Source organism: Aulostomus chinensis, chromosome 3 (assembly GCF_037954235.1).
Source record: "Aulostomus chinensis isolate RoL2024-O1b breed Wild chromosome 3, RoL_Achi_v1.0, whole genome shotgun sequence".
In the NCBI taxonomy this organism is placed as follows: domain Eukaryota; kingdom Metazoa; phylum Chordata; class Actinopteri; order Syngnathiformes; family Aulostomidae; genus Aulostomus; species Aulostomus chinensis.
The window spans coordinates 28,328,216-28,351,142 of NC_141322.1; the positions used below are offsets into that span (position 1 = coordinate 28,328,216).

Here is a 22,927-nt window from a genome sequence, read left to right on the forward strand (position 1 = left end):
GATGATCTTAGGATGCAGAGCACCATTTAACACTCAACCAGTGGTTCTGGTTCTTCTGCAAATGTGTTCATTTATGCAGCCATTCTGTGTTGCGACAGCAGAGGTAGCGCAGATGTGCTGGTGTTGACCATGTAGCCTGTTTTTGTTGCCCCATGATGAAAAAGATCTTATTCAGGAAGACAGATGTTTCCAAACTGAAACTTTCCCATAATTCCCAGCACCCTGGATGCATTATTACCACCTGTTTTGCTGGTTTGGTGCAGCGTACCACCTCCCAACCAACTCAGCTCCCAATGAGTGACCTCAGCCACCGTCTTCGTCTCACGGAAACGAGGTCATTGGATTACATGGTAGCGGCGCGTCAAGCACTCATTATGCAGCATTTTCTACCATGAGTTTGCATCAAATTGATTAATTTGCGACCAAAATTATAACGAGTTCCCACAATCTGGCGGCAAGACGCAGCTTTTTGTGGTCCCAAGGTTATGAAGTAACTTTTTCCCCCAGGGTTTGATTAACTTGTGGGAACAAATTAATCTCACACTCTCTCAATGGCCAGAAAATATTTCTCCTGTCACCTCCACTTGTATACCACAATAATTCTTGTGTACTTCTACTTAGAGACTACTTTTACATCGGCGTACTGGTGTTCCTCGCCCAGCATTCATGTGTTCATGTGACTGAAGTCTCATCAAGCTTGACCAAAAGTTAAAAAAAAAAAAAAAAGCCACCAAAGAAGTGGCCCACTAATAGGGTTACATATTATTAATAACAGTTAATTAATTCATTAATTAATTTGGTTAATTAATTAAGTTAAATATATCTGTGACTGACACAGTTTTAAGAACCGATTTTTTTTTTTCCAGGTCAAAATGAAACACTGTCAAATGACTTCGGCAAATAGAAGCAAATTTACACAACAAAGTTTTTAATCATGAAATCAAGTGATGCAGGAAAACCCAACATACAGACACAGATGTTTAACGTTATAAATAAAACATATATTAAGACAGAGGATGGTCGAACGAGCATCTTTGTTTTACATACTACCGCTAAGAACAGTTGATGAGGAGTGGTTTCAATAATAAAAAGAAAAGAGAACAACTCTTGGCATTGCAAACACATTTATATTTACAAATCAGGAAGTCGACCGATTCAAGTAGCATTTGATTGGAGATCTCAGTGAGTAGAAACAAAAAACACAACCCAAGTCATACAAACACAAAGTATTCTGTCATTTTTGTACTTTACTGAGCCCGAAGCAGCAGAATTCTCTGGTCCAGGAATCCACAAAACTACTTCAGCCGCCAGCCGAGTGAATCTTTTCTAACACGTTAAAACCAAACTGTTAAATAACCCTGGTCAAGGTGGACTAGTTCCTTCTGGAGTGATACTGGAGCGACCAAACTCAAAAGTGAGACTCGTCTATGCATTTCAACTAAAACCCGTGCTTAAAGATGGCAGCTTGTTGGGTAACGATGTGTGCTTCATCCCACAATGCAACATGCAGACAGCATTTTTGCAGGATTTTCTAAAAACAAAAAAACAAACAAAAAAAACCCCCAAAGAAACAGCAAGCCGCCACCTTTAAGCAGTATCATGTGATGTGTGGGCTGCACTGGCTTATGTGTCATGGGGTCGTCTCTCCTGCCCTGTGTCCTCCACACTGCTTCCTCAGATGGTGATGAAGCCTCCCTGGTCACTGCTGACAGACTCCGGCACCACACAGCGACCCTTCCTCCTGGTCACGCGCCGCTTCCGATGAAATTTGGCGTAACAGCGAAACCCTGGCGGCGGCACGGAGAACTAGTCAGCAGAGGCTTGTTTCCAGTGACACCCGGACGTTTAAACAGAGGTTGATCACATGACCATGTGTCCTCCTTATGGCTTACCTTCCTCACACATGCAGTCGTCGTAGCACTTGTTGTTGAGGCCTCTGTTGTGAGGTTTGCACGCGTGTTGCCTGAGGTCGCAGCAAGAACCTTCAAAAGAACACGTGACATCAGCGTGTAAATATTTCACATCAAAATCAAATCCCTCACGACCACAGACTTTTCCTCTTCACAAACTATTAGTGAGGTTTTGTTTTTTGTTTTTTTTTTAGTTTTAATCATTACTAATTTTATAATCTACATCCTTTTCAGAGTCCCTGAGATTATGATCAGGTGACCTTGACCTTTTGACGGCCAAAAACGTGTCAGCTCACCCACGAGTACCGCTGAAGGTAAAACCTGAAGACATTAGAGATCACGAAACATGACAAAGATAACAAGAATAGAACAGATATCAGGTGCGTACACAGTAAGAAGTGACCTTGACCTTTAACCTTTCACCACCAAAATATATGTAGTTCATCTTTGGGTCCCAGTGAAGGTTGCAGCAAAATCTGAAGAAATTCCTTCAAGCGCTTCCTGGGATGTTATGTTAAAGGTAACGGGGCGACGGCTGTTAGCGGCCAGAAGCATCCAAGGATTAGCTCATTCTTGGGCGTCATTCCTCAGCAGTGCCAGCCGCAACAGCAACTGGGACTGTGAGCCTTGTCCTTGTGCAGGTTTTGCGTCGGTGGACGGTTGGCCGGTAGCTCACCGCGTATCCAGAGTGAGAGATGATCAGAAGACATTAGCGTCCCCTGAACCGGTGAGCGCATGTGTTTTGTTTACTTTTCCACCGGTTTGAAACATAGAAATACTTTTATATGAGAAATATTCTAGCATAAATGTAATCTTTCTTTTTTTCTTGCGGTTAGGACCGACATGCCTGATGCCGACTAACCTGGAAGGCAGTCCAGGTGGTGGTCGCAGGGCTCAATCCCATCCGTGTCTGCAGTCAGATTTCCACTGCTGAGGTTCTTGCTCCGTGTCTTTTCTGCAGCAGACAAACATGCAAAAGATGACGACTCAAGTCTCCAAACTCGCCCTCCACCAAACACACAGTTGAATCCTTCTGAGACCAAATGGATGACATCACAGGTGAGGAGGCGTGAGGTCATAAGGAAGTGGAAGGAGTTCTGCATATTTTTACAATTTGACAATCAAACAGTTCCCATGGTTGAGATAATAAAGATCCAAAAAGTAAAATGGACCTGATGTGTGATATAATCAACGTTTTACACCAGGAAGAACAGAAATGCACTCCTTAATCCAACACGTCACACAGCTCTTTTATCAATAAGCAGCTACGAGGACTCCCAGATCGTGACAAGAATGTGCCACACAAATCCTTGATATCTGGGTTTTGGTCACAAAGTGTGAATAATGTGATACTTGAGCCCACCAAGACAGATCAATTCTCACCTTTCCTCCTGGAGTTTGGCCAGGTATCCACAGGTTTCATATCCTCATAATCCGTCCAATCGAAGAGCGCCATGTCAAGTGTTGGCATCACCTCTCCTTGGCCTTTCCCCCGTCCAGACTTCTGAGAGAGAGAAAACCAGCTTTCAACGTCATCATTTTCAGCGACGGCGTACTTCACATCCTTGGCTCCGCCGTAGTGTTCTCTGATAACATCTGGGAGCTCCAGAAGAGCGGCACAATTGGGTTACTTTAACTAAACCAGAACCAAGAGCCAGAGGTAGCTAGCTTGGCCATCAGGTGTTTGTGGTGCGAATGTTCTGGCCATGGAGCATGCTCGGTGGGCATTAGCGGTGCGCGAAAACAGCTCACATGCTGTTTAGGAACATCAGGTGAAGCTCCTGTGCTCTCCTTCTTGTTCTCGGTCTGAACAAAGGTAAATAAAAACCATTCTTCTGTTCTTCGGTTACAACTCTCTGCTTTTGAACCCAAGTTTACGAGACGCATCACAAACGTGTGTCAGGCCTGCCTCCCTTCATCACCTCGCCAGGGTAACATTTCCCCCTTAAACGATTACTGACATTGAACCCTAAGTCCTCCTGGTCTGTGTTCAGGGCTGCAGTCCAGCCGTCACTCGTTTTCATCCTCCCAGCAGCGCAGGAATGTCACCACCGATACAAACTCCATATTCTGGGGAAAAGCAGAGATTTACCTGGCGGCAACCGGCTTAACGAGCTTGAGAACTCGTTTGGCGAAGGCCTGAATGTGAGGAACGTTCATTTATATGAAAATGCGATGCACTAAAACTGGAACCATATCTGGGTAGAAAGCCTGAGCTTTAGACACACGTTGGGGATGATAAGACAGCTCAAACATGCTGACATGCAGACTCGCAGTCTCCATGGCGATGTTGGAAATCTCTTATTTACTCACGTATTCAAAGACAACTGTGATCAGAATATGATGATGCTATTAAGGACGAATCCCTAACTTGCCGCTCACCCTGCAGGGATCAGTATCTCGGACTAAAACGTCCCGTGAACCTGCGGCGGCGGCACCCAGCGCTCAACCTGCCCGACTCCTGCTTTTATTTACAGTTTTATGTTTAAAGATTAAGTTTTCGAGAATGATACAAACGAAGAGAAAAAAAAAACATAATGGATTGTCTTTTGCTCTTTGAATATTCCACAAATCAAATGAAGTTTGGTGCTGGATGATGTGAAATAGTCTCCCTCGGTCAGCTACTTTCATTTAGGTGTGTAACATAATGCTCCTTGGTGAATTACTGGGTCATAATTCTCCACAATGAAAGCCATAAAAAGTTAAACAGTCATTTTACTCCACAGAGGAAACACAAAAATTGAAATGTTGTACGGTGGCAGCGGGACATCCATGCGTCTCTTGGGGACTCTATGAAAGACATTCATCAAATAAATAAGATTTTCCTGGAAATGGATCCATACTTGTTTCCTCTCACCCTGGGGAGGTCAGTGTGTACAGAAATATCAATTAGATTCATCGTCCCGGGCTCAGCTGCCCATTAAGCCATCAACAAAAGATCGAACATTAATTAAGGAGCTCGTACCGCTGGAACTGAGCTCAGGAGAGGCTCGCCTTTTTCTCCGCCGCTCCAATATTATCTGACATCATTCACTATAAAGACGTTGTCAGATAAACAGAACAGCGAGGAACCAGCCCAGGACGCGACCGTGGCTGATTTACCAGCAACGTCTCTCTCTCACACACACACACACACACACACACACACACACACACACACACACACACACACACACACACACACACACGGCTGCTGAGAGCGGAGCCTCTGAACCCGCCAGCTCGCCAGAACCAGGTGACCAGAGGATTTATATCAGGCTCACTCAGGTGGGGTGTAAAAACTACCGCAGCCAGTTCTAAAACCCATTTTTACTGGTTTGTGGAGCTGCCTGCTAGTGTATGTTATTGATTATTGCTGCAAACTGAATTGCTGCTCAGAGACACTCAAGCCTTTTGAATCTACTCTCATATCTTTACTTAAGTAAAAGTATAAATACCCAGACTGTCCTCATTCAGAATTCTGATGAAGCAAAAAACAGAGAAGTATTACTAAAGTTTACTCAAGTCATGAAGGTAAAAGCCAGCAAGCCTTCAAACCCTTGAACTATTGACCTCTAAAGGTCATGTTACGGTGTGTGTGTGTGTGTGTGTGTGTGTGTGTGTGTGTGTGTGTGTGTGTGTGTGTGTGTGTGTGTGTGTGTGTGTGTTCCAGCTGTGCTACTCTGGCAGGCTTCAAATATGAAAGTACATCATCTTCATCAGGTTTTCATTGTTTTCTCAGCAGAATCTTTTTAGTGACTGAGACAAGTAACTGATGTGTTCAAGTGATGTGGTGTAGTCCTTTCCTTTTAGTAAAATAAAAGCAACAAGTCCCTTGTAATATAAACACTCAAATTAAGTCCAGATACTTCAGCCTTATAGCCTCTACCCTTTTACAGCTAAAGTAATTCAGTAGAAATACTTTAAAACACTGACAGTCTCCTTCAAAAACTTCACTCCAGCTTCTCCGGACGAATCATCGACAGGACGATGACTGATTGAAGCAGGAGCTTCACATGCAGAGTTTCTTTTAAAACTTGTTAAAATTCAAATACGAAACAGTGTCCTGTAAGTATTGTTAAGATCCTCGGAGCTGTCGGATGTTTACAGCGCCAGCTGACGCCGCCACTTTCTATTGACACGAGGAACCATTTTGTCTCCAAGATTCTCCTCTGTAATGCTTCCAGGACTGAAGCAGGTGCGAGGAAAACGCTTCCTCTGGTCTTTGTAAATGTGATTCATGCATACTATTGAAGCCTCACGCAGGGCGACGGGGACAGGTGGTGGATGCTGCCCCACATGCTTGTGCAGATTTTCCTGGCCGAGAGCCCACAGGCGGACGCAGCAAAGACATTACTCTCCCAATGTGGTTGTTAATAACAGCACTAGCAGGTTGTTAAAGGTGTAGTTTAAGATACAGTAGCCTTGTTATACAATCTTTGACTTCCAGGCATTGAGTTTGTGCTGTTAGAAGATATATTTCTCATCCGGTTCTTTCAGGTTCGCTCTTCGATGAGCTATGATGTTTGTGGCAGCACGTAGCAGCAGCAATGGGGCCCGTTCTCACTCTGTTTCCCTCGGCACACTGGAACCACACTGAGGCCCAACAGACGCAGCCTTTAATAAGCCCTTGGGTTTCGTTGGGGTTACCTGGGGTTTGGTGGAGGCCGGGGGCAGCGTTGGGGGATGCTCGTTCATCACCGTGGTAACCATAGAGGAGCCGGAGCCAAAGACAGCGGCGATGGGGGAAGGGGAGTTACTGGGCGGGGTCATGCTGAGGGAGAGGGAGGCAGCAGAGGAGGAGGGTTGAGGATCCTCGAACAGATCTCTGTACTTCAGCGCAGAGCTGAGCTCGGGCTCTGGAAGACAGCAAGAACAACGGCATGAAGACAATACAGCATCTAAACTTCCATCTTAGAAACACAGAAGTCATCTGGGTCCAATTTGTAGTCAATTCTTTGACTAAAACAAATGTTGACAAACCAAAGAAGTTAAATCTCATGTCTCAAGATTGGAATTGAGAGGTGTGGAGGGATTAGCTTAAAAAAACCTGTTCTTTCATGCCCGCTAGCATTGCATGCTGTCTGGAGACAAAGTTTGGGAATATCTGGAAAGTTGCATGCAGCCGGAACAGCTGAGACAAACACAGGCCACTGCAACATAGCGAGGAATGAAGAGTACATGAGGGATGTTGAACAATCGCCACCACACCAGGAAGTTCAGCCAGGAACGAGACAACACACCTGATTTCACGATTCACATCAAAATGTCTGAGGAGACCCTTTTATTGACGACACACCTTTTCCATGTTTCTTTTTGTCACGTCGACTCCCTTGTCTGCTGTGCTCAAAGTGGTGTCCATTCCCATGACCGTGTCCTCGTCCTTTGCGCGTCCCCAGTAGGTGGTTATCCCGCCCCTGTTCCGGACTCTTCATGCTCATACGAACTCTGTCCCTGCTGGGGCCCATCTCCAGTTTCACTGGGCCCAGACTTTCCAGACCCGTACCATCATCCTCGGGCCGAGCCAGCGGATGCAAGGGCCTGTGGGAGAGCAGCCCCGCTCTGTCCTGGGCTACACGCGTCCCCTGGCCCCTGTGCCCTCCGTGGTCCCTGCTGTAACCCTGCACCCCTTGGGGAGGGTACTGTGGGGGACTGCTTCCACCTGCTGAGGTCTGGGCCAGTCTCCTCTTGCTGTGAGGAGCTCCGGGCTCAGCGCTGAGTGACAGCGCCAGTGTGGCAAACACAACCGCAAGCAGCAGACTCCAGGAGAGCGTCATCATATGTCGAGTACAGCGCCACCTGCTGGGGAGGGAGAATACACCCCATTACTCAAAATTGTGTAATATAACTCAACTCAAACAGCAGTGGAAGTCAGTCCAGAGCATCACACATAAGACTGATGAGCTCGCAAACTTCTATCTACATCTAACACATCAATAATGCTTCTTACAATACATGCAGGGTTAGGAATTTGAAGACATCTATGGAAATATGTGACATGGCCATTTTACAAGCAGCAGAATTTTTTTTGTCAATGTTTTCCACACGAGATCATGTGCCAGATGTACAGCACATGGGATTTACACTCACACACCATGAAAATATTCTGAAATGTACACGGGGTCACACGATTGATGTGTCTTTCCACATTTGAAATTCATATGTTTTTTTTCCCCCACTCATGGCGTGACATCAAAACTAGAACCAGCGCCTCTGGGATGTTTGCCTGTCATGTTGACCTCTGAACACCAACATTCCTTCAGTTTATCACCGAGTCTCAGCGGACGTTTGCAGCAGACGTAAAGACGTTCCCTTGAGGCGTTCCCTCGAAGGTATAGAATGACTGTTTGTCCAAATGTTCGTGTCTAATTATTAAAAGGCAGCGTAGGTGCATCGCATCAGTTGGGCGTCTTGTATCTTGTATACACACACACACACACACACACACACACACACACACACACACACACATGTTTTGAAGTATTTTCTTCAGAAATCTCCAAGTGGAATTTCAAAGGAGCGACTGGAACGACACGTCGGCTTCACCCTTATTTTCATTCATCTGTCTTAAGTGGCAAATGGGCTGCACGGATACAGCACTTCTCTCCAAAGAACTTCATAATTTTGGCCTCTTTCACACACGCCCGCACACTAATGGTGGAGGCGGCCATGAAGAGTGCCGCCCCATGAAATACATAAATATGAGAAATCTTGTTCTGGAAAATGATCAGTCACACGGCCTGGAGAATAGTACTGTCTGTGCTGTGTTCACCCCCCCAGATACGGACCACATCTCCCAGCCTCAGGAGTCAACCCATTTATCTGGACTCGCTAGGTTTGAGAAGGCAATAAAGAGGTGCAGCGAGACTTGCTCGCGTGCCTCCCTCAAAATGACACGCACATAGCCTTTATCACTGCTTATTCAGCCGTCTGCAGAGCCATCGGGCGGCACCTCTCAGTACAGAAGTCAACATATACCTGTGAGGTGAGACGGAACTCAAACACGAGGCCCTCCACTCTGTCCAAACATGATTAAAATTGGAGAGCCAGACACCAAATCTTTTTTTTCCCCTCTTTCTTCCATTTAAATCTACCACGTTTTTTTTAGATAAAGCATTGATTTGAGCTTGTGAAACTGTTTTTTTTTATAATTATTATTATTATTTTTGTCCTTGCATTAAAAATACACAAACTACCTTCATCCCAAGGTAAGTTTCATGGTTTCTGAGGTTCAGTTTCAAAAGAAACATAAAATATCTCAGTTTACTTTTGTAATGGCACTTTCTTTCGTGTACTATACATTAAAATATTCCACACATAAATGTTTTTTAAATTTTAAAATAATTAAAAAAAAATTTTAGTTGTTATAATGTGTTTGAAATCAATGAAATTTAGAAACTCTTCATAGGGAAAACCGAAAACTGCTTTGGCAGCTTTGGTCATTTTTCACAAGCCTTCACCGGTGGCTCATACATCGTATTAACACTCCAGTGCGTAGCAGCACAGCCTTTCCACATCGATGGATATTCCACCTGCTAGCCAAATATGCTAATTCAAGCTAGCCTGTTAGCATTTAACTCACTGCTCACACGGTCTCTCGCCAGAATAGTTATAAAATCATTTTTAAATACATACACACATTATCCACCCATCCATCCTCAACTGCTTATCCTGTTAATGGTCGCAGGGGGGTGGAGCCTATCCCAGCAGCCTTCAGGTGAGAGGCGGGGTTCACTCTGGACAGGTCACCAGTCCATCAGGGCCAACACATACAGACAGACAACCATTGGCTCTCCCAGCCACGCCTACGGTCAATTTAGAGTCTGGATTAACCTGGTCCCCTCTTGATGTCTTTGGACTGTGGAGGAAGCTGGAGTACCAGAGAGAACCCAGCAGGAACAGGGAGAACATGGAGACTCACACAGGAAGATCTCGTGCTCCAGCCGGGGCCTGAACCCGGAACCCTGTTGCTGTGAGGCGACAGTGCTGACCAGTGCACACACATTATGGACACTGTAAATGTATTTACAGATTTCACTGAACAGACGAAACTCTCCAGGGGAAACACAGTCAAACTCTCAGAAGCAGTAAAGTAAAATGCTTTGGACACACATGAAAAACAAGTGAAAATGGGGGAAGCACAATGATTTCCTTTCTTTTCAAACCCCCCCCCCCAAAAAAAAACAAGAAAAAAATGGACCCTCAGACTCTCGTCCACCCAGACAGAAATTACACAGCAATTGTGAACCTACGTCGTTGTGCAACAGGCAATGCTGTATCTGCATCTAAGGTGATCAGATGTATAAACACATGATCAAAGTGTAGATATATGAAGAAACCGTCACCCTGATGGAGAAAAGATTGACAAAAATTGTCGATGCACTAAAATACAGTTGTACGTGGCTTTTATCCTCCCATCTCGCCACGTGTGCGCTCAAAGAGGTTCTTAAATTAACACCTGAGCCAATTTTCTCATTTGTTTTCGTAACCGCAAATCAGGGAACACCGGTTCTCATTTTAAAAAAACTGACTCGCGGTGTAAGATTACAGGTCAGAGGTTGTTTTTTAATATGATATGGTTTGTTTTCTACTCCACTTCTCCACATTAATAGGAGGCTAACACACACACACACACACACACACACACACACACACACACACACACACACACACAAGTCATTATGGGGCTGTGGCAAGCAACTCCTTTGTGTTAAAAGACAAATGGCGGTGCAGGGCATACAGAAAATCAATGAGGGAGAAGTATTGAGCTGCTAGTGTGCGTGTGTGTGTGCGTGTGTGTGTCTGCATGTGTGCGTGTGTGTGTCTGCTCATGTGTATACGTTCGTGTGATGGAGTCATGGTGGTTGAAAAAGGTCTCAGCTCTTTCATCACACTCACACACACCAAGTTGAAAACACACATCCTCGGGTTTACAGTGGGCTGCTCGGGTGTTGTTAAAAACAGGGCCGTGGTGGCAGGCTGTTCCTTTGAGTGCAAGGCATGCTGGGGGATGTCAGAGAAAATTTGCAGTGTTGGTGCAGGCGGAACCCTGGGGGATCTGGAGGCAGACTGCACTGACTGGCCTCTGGGAATTCGACCAGCTGTGCAGTTTGCAAACTAGAGTGTGAGGCTGACCGCTGAGGTGAGACCTTTATCTCCACGCAGGCCGTTAGCGTGTGGGGGGTGGGGGTTTATGTGTGTCTGTGTGTGTGTGTGTGTGTGTGTGTGTGTGGGGGGGGGGGGGGGGGATCAACCCTGTCACACACAAGAGTTTAACCAGGATGATGCTCTGTCTGCTTGACACATGAGGGGCTGCTGGTCTCAAGCTTCTTGCACCATGTGCAGCCAAAAGGTGGATTTATATGACAACAAAGAAAGTGTGTGTGGCAACAACTCAATGCTGTTAAAGGAAAAGTCTGACATTTTGAGGCGTCGATGGTCTGCGTGGACGTCAACATGACCGCTGTTGGGAAGGTAGAAATCCTCAGTAAAACATTTTTGATGACAGCAGCTAGACTGAAGTGAGCAGCGCTGCTACCAGGGACTGAAGGAGAGCCGACATGCAGCCGCTAATCAGGCTTGCGGGCAAAGTCTGGAAGTCACATTAGCACGTCCACATGTGGAGGATTGGCGCGTCCTGCAACACGATGACAGCTGTATGTGTGTATGTGACAGCAAGGGGCAAGTGAAGCTTTAGTCTAAGCGTCAAAACAAAAAACCTTCTCATCTGCCATGTTTCTGCGTATCGTCGCCGTCTTTGCAGCTCCGCTTTTACTGCTGATTGAATGTGGCTACTCTCCTCCACTGACCATCCATTTTGGAGATTAATTGTGCAATGAAAAGAATTTTTTAATCAGGTCATCTTGAAAGAGTCCATCCCCGTGACATGGACACATCAGAGGCAATGCACAGGCGGGAATGCTTGTCCTCTCTATCCTCGCCTGTCTCCCTCTCTCTGTCCTCTCTATCCTCGCCTGTCTCACTCTCTCTGTTCTCTCTATCCTCGCCTGTCTCCCTCTCTCTGTCCTCTATATCCTCACCCGTCTCCCTCTCTCTGTCTTCTCCATCCTCATCTGTCTGTCTCTCTATCCTCTCCATCTTCATCTGTGTCTCTCTCTGTCCTCTCTATCCCCATCTGTCTGTCTCTCTCTATCCTCTATATCCTCGCCCGTCTCCCTCTCTCTGTCCTCATCTGTCTGTCTCTCTCTGTCCTCTCTATCTTCGTCTGTCTGTCTCTCTCTGTCCCCTCTATCCTAGTCAGTCTCCCTCTCTTCTAGCCCAGCAGGTCGAGGCAGATGGCCGCCCACTCAGGACCTGCGTCTGGTCTCTAAGTTTCTGTCTTTTGAAAGGAGGGTTGTTGTTTTTTGTCTCTGTGGTTGCAGAGGTTCTCGCTCAGGGAGAGTTGATGGTTCTCCTCAAACAGAATCACTTTAAAGATCGGGTTTTGGACCTGCTTTGTTTGTAAAATGTCATGAGATCATTTGTCGTGTGTTGGTGCTACACACATAAAAACTGCTTTGACTTACTGTTGTTATGGAAACTTGAGGGGGTGTTCACATTCATCCCAATCAGGAACTAATTTTTCTGATCACTCCCACACCACATGAGCGCTGTAACAGTTTCTCATAGCCAGATCTCAACCTACATAAGGCTGTGTCAGCTCAGACGAGACCCGCCGTGGAATTACATCACTGCAGCACCGCCCCCATATTAGGCCATATATCATTAATTAACTGTCTTCTTCCTCATCCTTTCTTTTCCCTCTAACTCGGCGATGCATTTCTGAGCAGTATTTTTGGGAAAGCGTGTCCTTTAAGGGCCAATATTGAAGACATCTGTCCGACTTTTGTGTCATTTTAGGGCCTCTGATGGAGGTGTGGTGTTTTTTGCGTTCTCTCTGCGCCTGCGTGGGTGCGTGCAAGTTAGCTTAACTTGAGACTCGTAACAGGACTGTAGCTTCTCAGGCTGGTAGCGTCTTCCAGGGATGCTGATGTAGTGGCTCACTGGGGTCATAGGGTGAAACAGACAAATACCTGAAATGGCTTAGATGCTGCCGATGTCACTATAGACAGATAAAGAGGGTCTCCGGCCACCATTTTCACAACAGCGTTAATTTTCGGAGTAATTTCACAAGAAAAGAAATTACAATTGAACAGACCCAGAGCCATGACTCCAGACTGTACCACATGTCAACCCCCTCTAACACCTAGAACAGGCCCGTCATCTGAAAGGGAAGGTGGCAGTGATGGAGGGTGTGTGTGTGTGTGTGTGTGTGTGTGTGTGTGTGTGTGTGTGTGTGTGCGCGTGTGTGTGTGAGGGTGCCTGCTCTCAGACTCTCATGTGCTGCTAACAGGTGGTCCTTTGAGGAAAGACACAATAATAGAGCACTATAGGTGGCATGCCGGGTTTCAAGCAGAGTGTCTTGTGTGTGATAAACAATCCCGGCGAACTACACAGCCTCCTGTCAGAGGCGGTATTATACGTGGCCGTGTGTTGTAGTTAGAGCACAGCAGGGTGAGCATCTGTTACTGAGGCGACGGGAGGCCAAACGAGTGGTGTGGAACTGATGAGTTTCACTCTCAAATGAGATAATCTACCAACACAAGAACAGTCACTGATAACGTTTCGAGGAGACGCTAACGGCCATGAAAACACGTCCAAATGAGCGGCGGGGATTTTTCTCATGAAAATGGAGCAGTTTCGGTTATTTCACAGGCATCCTGGCCTTTCTGGTTTTTCTTCGAGGTCTTTCCGGCTGGTTCTCACCGATTTTGATTCATCAAAAGTGATTGAAGTCAAGGTGGTTAGCTTCCATGTGCAAATAAGAGAGGACCCGAAGAAGATTAGCTACGTTCAATTCTTAACGGAAAGCTTGGTGCCACGAAATCTCTGGTTCAACAATTCGGATGCACAGCCGTTCTTGTTGTCTTACAGTTCAGAATATTAAGTATTTTATTGTAATTCCCTGACAACCGCTTCTTAAAATTGATCCAAAAACGGAATGTTATTATGAATCAATACGGTTTAGACACATTTAGAGGATGGTTAGGGAAGGAGAACATTTAGGAGAAAAAAAAAATCCACGGCAGGTTCGGGCTCTAGCGTGATAAACTACTGTCCACGCATGCTCATGTCATCAGCTGTAGCTCGCTCCATCCTCGCTGCTGCAGCGGTAAAACAGAGGTTGGACTGTCTTGGGTCGCACAAGCCTGCAAAATGGCTCATTTCACTGCCAGAATCCCACCCATTTGGTCTGATAATAGTTGGAAACTGCACCATTTAATTATTCCAGTTTGCTAAAAAAAAAAAAAAGAAAAAAAAAAGCTAAATGTAAGTAGCTGCTTTGGCACAAGCGTGTGCAGTGCCGGCAGCATAGAAATGTCCCCACATGGAAAAACTCGGAGTCCCATGAAGTGCCGAGAGATTCATCTGGTAGTTTATTGCACACGTGAAGGGATGTGCATCGAAAACATGATGCGCTACTGCTTTATTCTTGTTAAATAAAGAGGGACGAGAGCGCCTGAGCTTGCTGGAACCAGCCACCATCCCAACCCGCTCCCTCGAGACAGACGTCCTTGTGTAACTGCCTCCAGTCACGTGACGCTGCTGAACCAGGAAGTTCGTGAAAAAGCTTCCTAATTCAATTTCCCCGGGGTTGTTTTCATGTTTCTGACTTGTTAATCAACACATTCCCTCCCCTGGTGACGTATTCGCCCTCTTCTTCCTTCAAACTTGAAAACGTGGTTTATAAAGAGAATATTTCCAGCGGTATTCATGACATGACACCAGGATAGTGTTCCAGGGCTTTAGCGACATATATTTTTCACCGCGGATCATTTTCCTCATCTCAGATAATCCCAGTCGAGTCTTTTAAATAAAACGTTTGGCTATAATGGAGGAATGGATCACGTGATACACTCAGGGACTGGAAACCAACATGCGAACACGATCAATTGGAGAGAACAAACTCTTGGTTTGAGTCGGTTATAAAGAACCTAGACATATTCTATAAAAATGTGGACGACTCTAGAGATGTCAGGGGAAATTTACAGCAGAGAAGTAATAAACATGTCAAAAAACAAACAATAAAAAGTAGCGTGGGACCAGACAGGTGTCAGTCTGACCTCAGTCTGGACTGTGGATCTGAACCAGCTTCCTCTGTTGAGCTTATGGACGGCCACAGCAACACATGGAGAGAAAACATGCTCTGCAATATAAGATATAATGAAATCTTAAATTGAATTCTATATTTTTTTTTTCCTGGATGCCCGTGTGAGTATAGAGAAGATAAAATGGTTTACATTTCATTGAAAGCACAATCTAAGTGAGTGCCAGAGGCTTTTCGAAGCACAGTGCGGAGTGTGAGACGGCCACCAGGGAGACATGAATCAGAATGAGACGGAGATAAGTATGAAGTGATAGGTAATCTTGCAAGAAATTGCAATAGAGACACCATTGGAGTGCTGGATGATTAAGCTCTGATGAGATCAGAGACCTCTCTCGTCGGTGATCACTCAGTCACTCCATCACTCAAGGCGGCGACACACTTTTTTTTTTTTAATCAAAATATATTTAACAGCTCTTGTAGCTGCGATGAGGAAGGTGAGCGGGGTAAAGGCTCAGTTTGAACTGTTGTATGTTTGTGCCTTTTTAGCTTCACCTGCTGTGACACCAAACCTCTAGGAGCCATCTGCTCCTCTTGTTTCATCTCTCCTAGCAACCAGCAGGCACATAAGGATCCAGCAAACAAAGACTCCTGAAACGGGAGCAGAGCCGTCGTGTCAGGCAGAGGCCACCGTCAAGACTGTTGTGTCTCTGACACCGCAGGTTCAATTCGGGAACGCTCTGCTGTCGATTCACGTGGAACATTACGCGGGAGATCTTTTCTACTGAAGTACAGCGTCATCAGCTTCCTATCACTAGGCTGATGAGCACATGCTCAACACACGTTTATCACTGCTGGCCCCTCTAGAGCTCAGCAGCAGGGTTCTGGAAGTGAAAACCCTGCTCGTGCTCTCCACTGAGGAGCTGAATATCAACCAGAATGTCACAGCCATCAGAGGGTGAATCCAACGCTGATATCTGCTCCCGTAGAAGCCTCCAGTTAGTAGGATATCTGGTTTTCCTGGAGAATTACTACACTACCCATAATCCTACAGTGTATCAGAGATGTTTCTCTGTGGTGGGGTGCCGCGTTAGCATGGAAATGCATATTGATATACGACTATTGCAGTGACATGCTTACGACAACAAAATGGCCAGTTGGTCAAGAAAGGTCATCATTTTTTAGCGATGCTGGGTCTGAAATATCCTCTCCCAACACTTTTGAGCTGCGTAGTTCGTTAACTCCTAACGTTGTAGCTTCAGTCTTGAACTGCTGCATTTGATCTTTTTTTTTTTAACCTTTTATCTTTTCACACAGAATGGCCCCTGATGTAAAACTATTTATATAAAGCTGATAAGTCGAAGGAGGAATTTAAGGGGAACCAGAGCTGCTGTGGAGGCTCTGCTGGACAAACTGCGTCTAAGTCAGACACCTTTCTTTCTCCCAAGGAGGACAAACCATTTAGTCCCAACAGGTATTTATCGGACTACCGATCAATAACAATATTATATCCCAGCAAAACCTACCAACAGCAGTAGCCTGTACAATGACAACATTCTTCTAGCAGTTTGGTAAATAACATTTTTAAAAATATATATTTTTCAAACAGACACAGCAGTCAAAAAGAAAAGTGAATGCTTACGTACAATAGTCGAAATGAAACATCAGTGTGATCTGGTTTTATGTAGGCGCTCAATTGTAGTTGCTGCAGTATTGATTTTTTTCTGTTTTTCTTGTTACAGCCCCACAAATCCAAGTTATTACCTCCGTCATGGAGGCTTTGTTTTCAGCGCGGTTTGTTTGTCTAGCGGGATTACTCCCGAACTATCAGGTTAAATTTAACCAAACGTGGTTGAGGGGCGAAGCATGAGCCATGGAGGGACCCGCTACATTTTGGGACGGATCTGTTTTGTGCCCGAGGAGCCGGAATGAAGGAGCACAGTTTATGCAGCTTGCTGGAAAACCCGTGAAACTTTGCAAACGCGTCAGGTCTGAAGTAAATCTGGGGTCTCGTGCAGAAGTGTGCAAAGATGCTTTGGTTGACATAAAAGGTCGGGGGGAAATGACTGCAGTCTGACAACACAAAGTGAACTAGCTGCTTTTGACAGAATCTGCTCCTGTCTGTCGTCTTTAGACTCCATGCTAATATCCCAAGTTGCTGTACGGGCTGTAAGCAAGGAGCTGCTGGAGGAACAAGGAAGTCTCGGACCAGATGTACGCCGGCTACACCGGAACCCTGACGTACCGGCCCTGGTTCCTGGAGGATAAAGTTGTAAGACAGAGCTGAAGGATGCCGAGGTTGAAGCTCTGTTTACAGGAACTCTCGTCTCTGGGACAGCTTTCTAGTTTTCAGTAAAACAGTCACAAAGAAAACAACGTTGTCTGTTTTCACGCGGCCGCTCGTGTCGGCTCCTCTTGGCGTGACGAAAGCTCACCTGTGCTCCTCTCATTGTAGGTAAAATGTATTTTACTCCACAAAATTACCAGTAATATCGGCTCATTAACAAGAACGCAAATTAATTTCTCTGCATAATAAACAGACGAGCTGCACAAACATCACCAAACTTCATGTCCTACAGCACCAATATCACTGTAATGACTCAGAAAATAGAAAAATCTCTCATTTCCCGGAGACAATATCTGTGGGAATCACACGTGACAAGAGCTTTTTGCAGCTCATAGGTGTGTATTGGATGGTGCCCCTGGAAGCAACATGGGGTGTTAAAAAACAAGAGCCATAAGGAGAGTCCATCTGTCAGCGAGCGAGCCAGAGCAGCGAGCCAGAGCAGCGAATGATTCAGTGGTAATTTGGTCGCTGGTACAACAGATGTGGGGCGAGATCAGAACATGGTCACCCATGCAAGACTACATCTGCAACATCCCGCGTCATGGCCCTTATCATCTATTTGCTGGAGCCTGTGCACAGACACACACACGTTTGCACACTCACTGTCAATTCGAGCACACAAATACACAGTCACAGCAGGGGGAGCTCCTCCAGACACCCACATCTGAAGCATGTTCTAAAAATGCCGCAAGACACAAACAGCACCAGAAGCAGAGCAAGAGGCATCCCACAGAGAGGAGTGAGAATGAGAGAGACAAAAGGGAGAAGGAAAGAGGAAGAGGAGGAGGAGGAGGAGGGGAGAAAGTGAGAGGAGAAAATAAGATGTAATTCTCTGAGAGCGGAGAGGGAGAAACTCGTGAATGAGAGGGAGGGGGAGAAGATTTCAAAGCAGAGGGAGGACTTATCCTGCCTTCATCAGAACAAAGTGTCTGTGGCATCCTTCAATTTTGTGGCACACAAGGACATCAGCTAAATCCTCAAAAAACAACAGAGGCTGTTTCACTTCCAACAACAACAACACAACCTGCTAACCCATGAAATCTGGACACCTGGATCCGTACGTGGACGTTCCCTGTGGGAACGCTCCGACCCGTCAGCAGAGCAAAAGCTCCTGTTTAGAAATGATCAAGTGAAGCATGCAAACACACTATAGGACCCCGAAGTTTTCTCTTTGACCGCCTGCCAATGTTGAAAGAGTCTTGATCAAACAGCCACGCTTGGCAGTGACAGTCAAGGCAGGGCTCCCACCCTGGCTTTGGCTTCAGCTCAAACTCAAGATAAAGAAATAAGGAGATTTGCTTGAGGAATGACTGAAGGGACAAAATGACCGCGGAGGATTAAATCCCTCATTCTGGCCATTTTTAGCCTGGATTTTCTATTTTGGAGATGATAATCACACATTTCCAACAGTTTTTATTTTTTAACGGAGTAACAAATCAAATTCCCCACAAACATCAAGTGTTAGCGCGTCCTGGGGTTCTCTGCTGGGTTTACATAGAACTCACTTATTATTAGTGCAGCAGAGCTTTGTTTTGCCCTGAGGTCGACTCACGGCGGGGTTCCTCCGCGCTCCTTCTGATCATCCACACTTCCCTACTGATTGACTTGCAATTAATTAACATCAACTTGTTAATATCAGCCCACAAATGTTGCTCCTTTGCAGCATCTTTCACTTTTAATTGTGTGGCATCACACTGAGAACCACAACTTTAATCTCCTTCATCCCTACCATTATCTCTCTCTCTCTGTCTCACACACACACACACACACACACACACACACACACACACACACACACTCTGTCTCTCTCTCTCCCTGTCTCACACACACATACATACACAGAAACACACACACACAGACTGGTGTGCAGTGAGCAACAATAAGCTGTCAAGGAGAGATAATCACAGCAATCATTTCTGATTCTCCTCACCATCCATCCAGGAAATCCCCTTCACGTGTTGACCGTATTTGTTTTTTGTTAAAGCCTGACAGCAGGAAACATCAGAAAAGTTCCGTTGATTATCAGGTTAAATCTGATTTTCACAACCCTCACCTGTCAGGTACACGGGATACAGGAGCATTAAGAAAGTTACGATATTAACTTTTGCAAAAGGATTATCCATCGTTGGGAGGTTTGTTTTGTTTGTTTTCAGATTTAAATCGCAATGGGATGGTTTTCATGTGAGCCCGACGAATAAACATTTACTTTTATCAAATCATTCTGCACAACAGAGAACTGGGGGGCAAGAACAGAGAATTAAATCAGAAATCAGAGGAGAGAAAGGATGCATGTCGTCAGGTGATGAAGGTGAAAGCGACACAGCACTCATGACCACCACGGACACTTGTGGTGAGGAGAAAGGACGACAACGAGAGAGTCTCACCCGCGTTTGTAGTTTTCCTCGGGTGTAGTTTAAGGTTCGAGTCGCAGCTCGGTCATACGGCGGCGGCAGCAGCAGCAGCTCTGTAGTCCGCTCTCCGTGGACCCCGGGACGCGCCGAGCATCAGACTGTCTCCAGCTCCTTATGAGAGGAGTCACCGGCTCTGGGTGCGCGCTCCCGAGGGCGCGTCCGCGTCTCCACAGGCTGCCTGCTGGTAGACGAAGTCGTTCCAATGCACGAAGTCCTCGTATTGATATATTGGCGTCAGTATCAGCAGCAGCAGCAGCAGCAGCAGTTTATTCCATCATTTTGTGGAGGCAGAGCCTCAGCTAAGAGAGACGTCTCTGTCTGCTGCTCGTCAAGAATGATTTTCCTCTCAGTCCTTCAGCTCCCCGGGGAGCTTCGACTGGATCAAAGTCAAAACTTTACACAAAGTTTCATCCTTGGATTTTTCTCAATACTTTTATGTGGCCTGAATTGTGTGTGTGTGTGTGTGTGTGTGTGTGTGTGTGTGTGTGTGTGTGTTTTGTTCAAGTGGGGGGGGGGGATCTCAAATGTCTCAGGAAACAATGAAATGTGTTTTTATACCCTCGAGGATTCTTGCAGCCCTCAGTTTTGTCTCGTCCAACAGCCTGGGTGACAAGATTGAGGGATGACAACTAAACAAAGTCCTGCAGTGTTTGTGAATCAGAACATTTCATGAATGAGGCTCAGCACCACAGCAGGAAACAGCTGCTTCCATCGTGGCAGCAAAAAAAAAAAGAAAAAAAAAAGGGATTTTCTCTTAAAGATTCCAGATGTGATGTGAGAGTAGCAGCATCTTTGTTACGGCTGGGGCGAACGTGACAGGCAGCGCACCCACCCAAGGCAGTAAAGGTGAAATCATGCACTTCTGGGGCAGGAGAGGCAGTGAAGCAGCTGATCCGGCTCGTGAATAGGGCTGTGCTGCAGTTTAATGTTGCCATGGTGATGCTAACCACTTAGTTTCGGGCGCCCGTGAGGGAGGCACCGCTTGGCTCTGGCCCACCAACCAAAAGACTGCAACTGCCGTCTGCTCGGCGTGTCCCTGCTGGGAGACGGGAGACTGGGCTGAACACGGACATGTGAGCTATTTGTTCTGTGGAGTCAAAAAACAGTTTAGCTATAAAATGCTACTGAAAACCTGAAGGAGTCTGTGGCGCTGTTGAAGATTAATACGGTCAGACGGAGGGTCCTGAAGAAAAGGGGGTTTCTGCATGAAGTCTTAAAAAATAAAAGTGATTTTCTGCCTTTCTGGAAATAAATAAACAATAATAATAATAATAATAATGATAATAATAATGTGCAAAGAATGACAATTGTGATTTTTACAGAAACTTTTGGGAGCTGTGTTACACCATCATAGCCCCGCCCCTCGCGCTCCGTTAGTGTTCCGTCTTGCAATGTTTACAAAAACAGCAATGATGGTCGACGCCTCCTTGCTCACAGACAAACACACACCACCGGAAACACTCCTGTTTGTGTGTTTTAGGGGCCGTAATATGAATCCCAATACGTTCAAATGGCCTTTTGAGGATTAAGACTCGATTAAGGGTTGCAGTGAGTCTGAGTTGGGGTCATTTACACACACACACACACACACACACACACACACACACACACACACACACACACGTCAATATTCAACAGCTCTGTGGAACTTCTCACTAGAAAAACTAAAACTGATTCAAGCAATTAAAAGATGACTTATTTTTCAATATCCCCAGTTGTTCAAAGGTGTTTCAAAGCTTCTGGACTAGGAATTGAATCCATTTAAAGACAACAACAACAACAACAACAACAACAACAAATTCAGGTAGTCAATATTTCTGTGTCTTCAGGGGTTCTGAGAGTGAAACCTTGCGGCTCAGCGTCCAAGGTCAAACTTTAATGCTCCTGTGGCTGAACTGGAGCAAATCCTTGCAGCTCTGTTCCACAACTTTGCGGCGAGCCTGATTAGGAGAGGAGCGAGGCGTTACATCTGTCGCGGTAGCCTTGACATTGAGGATCACGTGCTTGATGCGTGCAGTGTTTTTGTTTTGATCGTTCCATGAGGCTGTGGTGTGCATGTTTGTTGGTTTTTTTTTTTTAAACTCTGCATTTTGTAATCTAAGATTAAATGAACAGACAGGAGAACCGCACCTCTCATGCTGCGTTCCGTCTGTCTTACCAAGTCGTTTGACCGCGCAGTGCCAGCAACGCTAATTAGAAACCTCCATTGTGAGCCTGTTGACAGGTTTGATACGACGGCTTCCACGCAGGACTGTGTAGGCATCACTTGAGGGAATCGGTTGACATTTCAAATTTGAGCCTCGTTTGGGTTTTGTCTGTCCAACTGAAACACTGCTTGTTGGGGTTATTCAAACCAATGAATGAGCTTTATTGTAATTTAGTTTAAATGCAAACAATGCCAACAAGCCACTTAGTGGAGTGTAACATAGCAGGGCCGAGCCTGCCGAGGGAAGATAATGGCTGAAATTCTAAATGCCTTTCGAAATGTTTCTATTGAGCGCTGGAGTTCTGTCAGCGCTCCAATCCTGACTCCCAGATGAATTAAAGTGCATGAAGCACACAATAAGAGGTTTATTTGTCGCTTCTAAATATACTTCTGTACTTGTGAATGCCTTGATGCAACGTTAACTTGATGGGGGCCGGTCTGCACGCCGAGCTTAGGTTTAACATTGGCATTGATAAATATTTCCCATGTTATAACGATTTAAGATGGTAATTGTGGAGGAGTTGAGGGAGGATTCAGACTTGGTGTGGCCGGTGCAGCTCGAGGATGGACTGCGGGACGGATGGACATCGCCGAGCGGTCGAGTGTTCTACTGCAGTTTGTTCTTTTTAGTTTAAGGAGACATGCATAAGTGTCCCTCCTGGTTTTGTTACCAGTAGCTACACACGAAATGCTTCTGTTTCATCAGCGTCATGTGATTCTGGGCCAGTTCATGGAACCACATGTAAACACAATCACTCATTCATTTAAAATACATTAAAATGATCAAATTGACATTTCCACACATTGATTCGTATGTACCGTTCATGTCAGAGCAAGAGACAGGTTTTTTTATTGTTATTATTATTATTAAATGTACTACAGAACCTGCAGGTAATTTCCTTTCTGCAAGGCGTACTTTTACAATGGAGGCAGCTCAGCTCATTTGAAAGACCAAATAAATATACAGCT

General features: G+C 45.6%; 1 protein-coding gene across 3 annotated transcripts; it reads right to left on the minus strand.

Annotated features, from left to right (window-relative positions):
* Nucleotides 1-974: 974 nt before the first annotated feature.
* On the minus strand, nt 975-19,851 carry draxina (dorsal inhibitory axon guidance protein a). Of its 3 annotated transcripts, none has more exons than XM_086200877.1 (7): nt 19,726-19,851; nt 7,189-7,688; nt 6,540-6,748; nt 3,294-3,411; nt 2,773-2,865; nt 1,893-1,982; nt 975-1,787 (listed from the first exon to the last, which is right to left on the minus strand). In XM_086200877.1, the coding sequence occupies exons 2-7, from the start codon at nt 7,667-7,669 to the stop codon at nt 1,675-1,677; spliced, it is 1,104 nt and encodes a 367-aa protein (XP_086057003.1). In that variant the 5' UTR covers nt 7,670-7,688; nt 19,726-19,851; the 3' UTR covers nt 975-1,674. The 3 variants fall into 3 exon arrangements, with proteins under 3 accessions (XP_086057003.1, XP_086057001.1, XP_086057002.1); XM_086200875.1 differs by having other exon boundaries at nt 3,294-3,414; XM_086200876.1 differs by having other exon boundaries at nt 3,294-3,414; nt 7,189-7,691; nt 19,726-19,822.
* Between the last annotated feature and the right edge of the window lie 3,076 nt (nt 19,852-22,927).

Coding starts and splice junctions, on each gene's coding strand:
- draxina (XM_086200875.1), bottom strand. CDS start 7,669: ATGATGACGCTCTCCTGGAGTCTGCTGCTTGCGGTTGTGTTTGCCACA. Junction 3,415..6,539: donor CGGCCTCCACCAAACCCCAG/GTAACCCCAACG, acceptor TCTCTCTCTCAG/AAGTCTGGACGGGGGAAAGG. Junction 1,983..2,772: donor CCACCTGGACTGCCTTCCAG/GTTAGTCGGCAT, acceptor GTTCTTTTGAAG/GTTCTTGCTGCGACCTCAGG.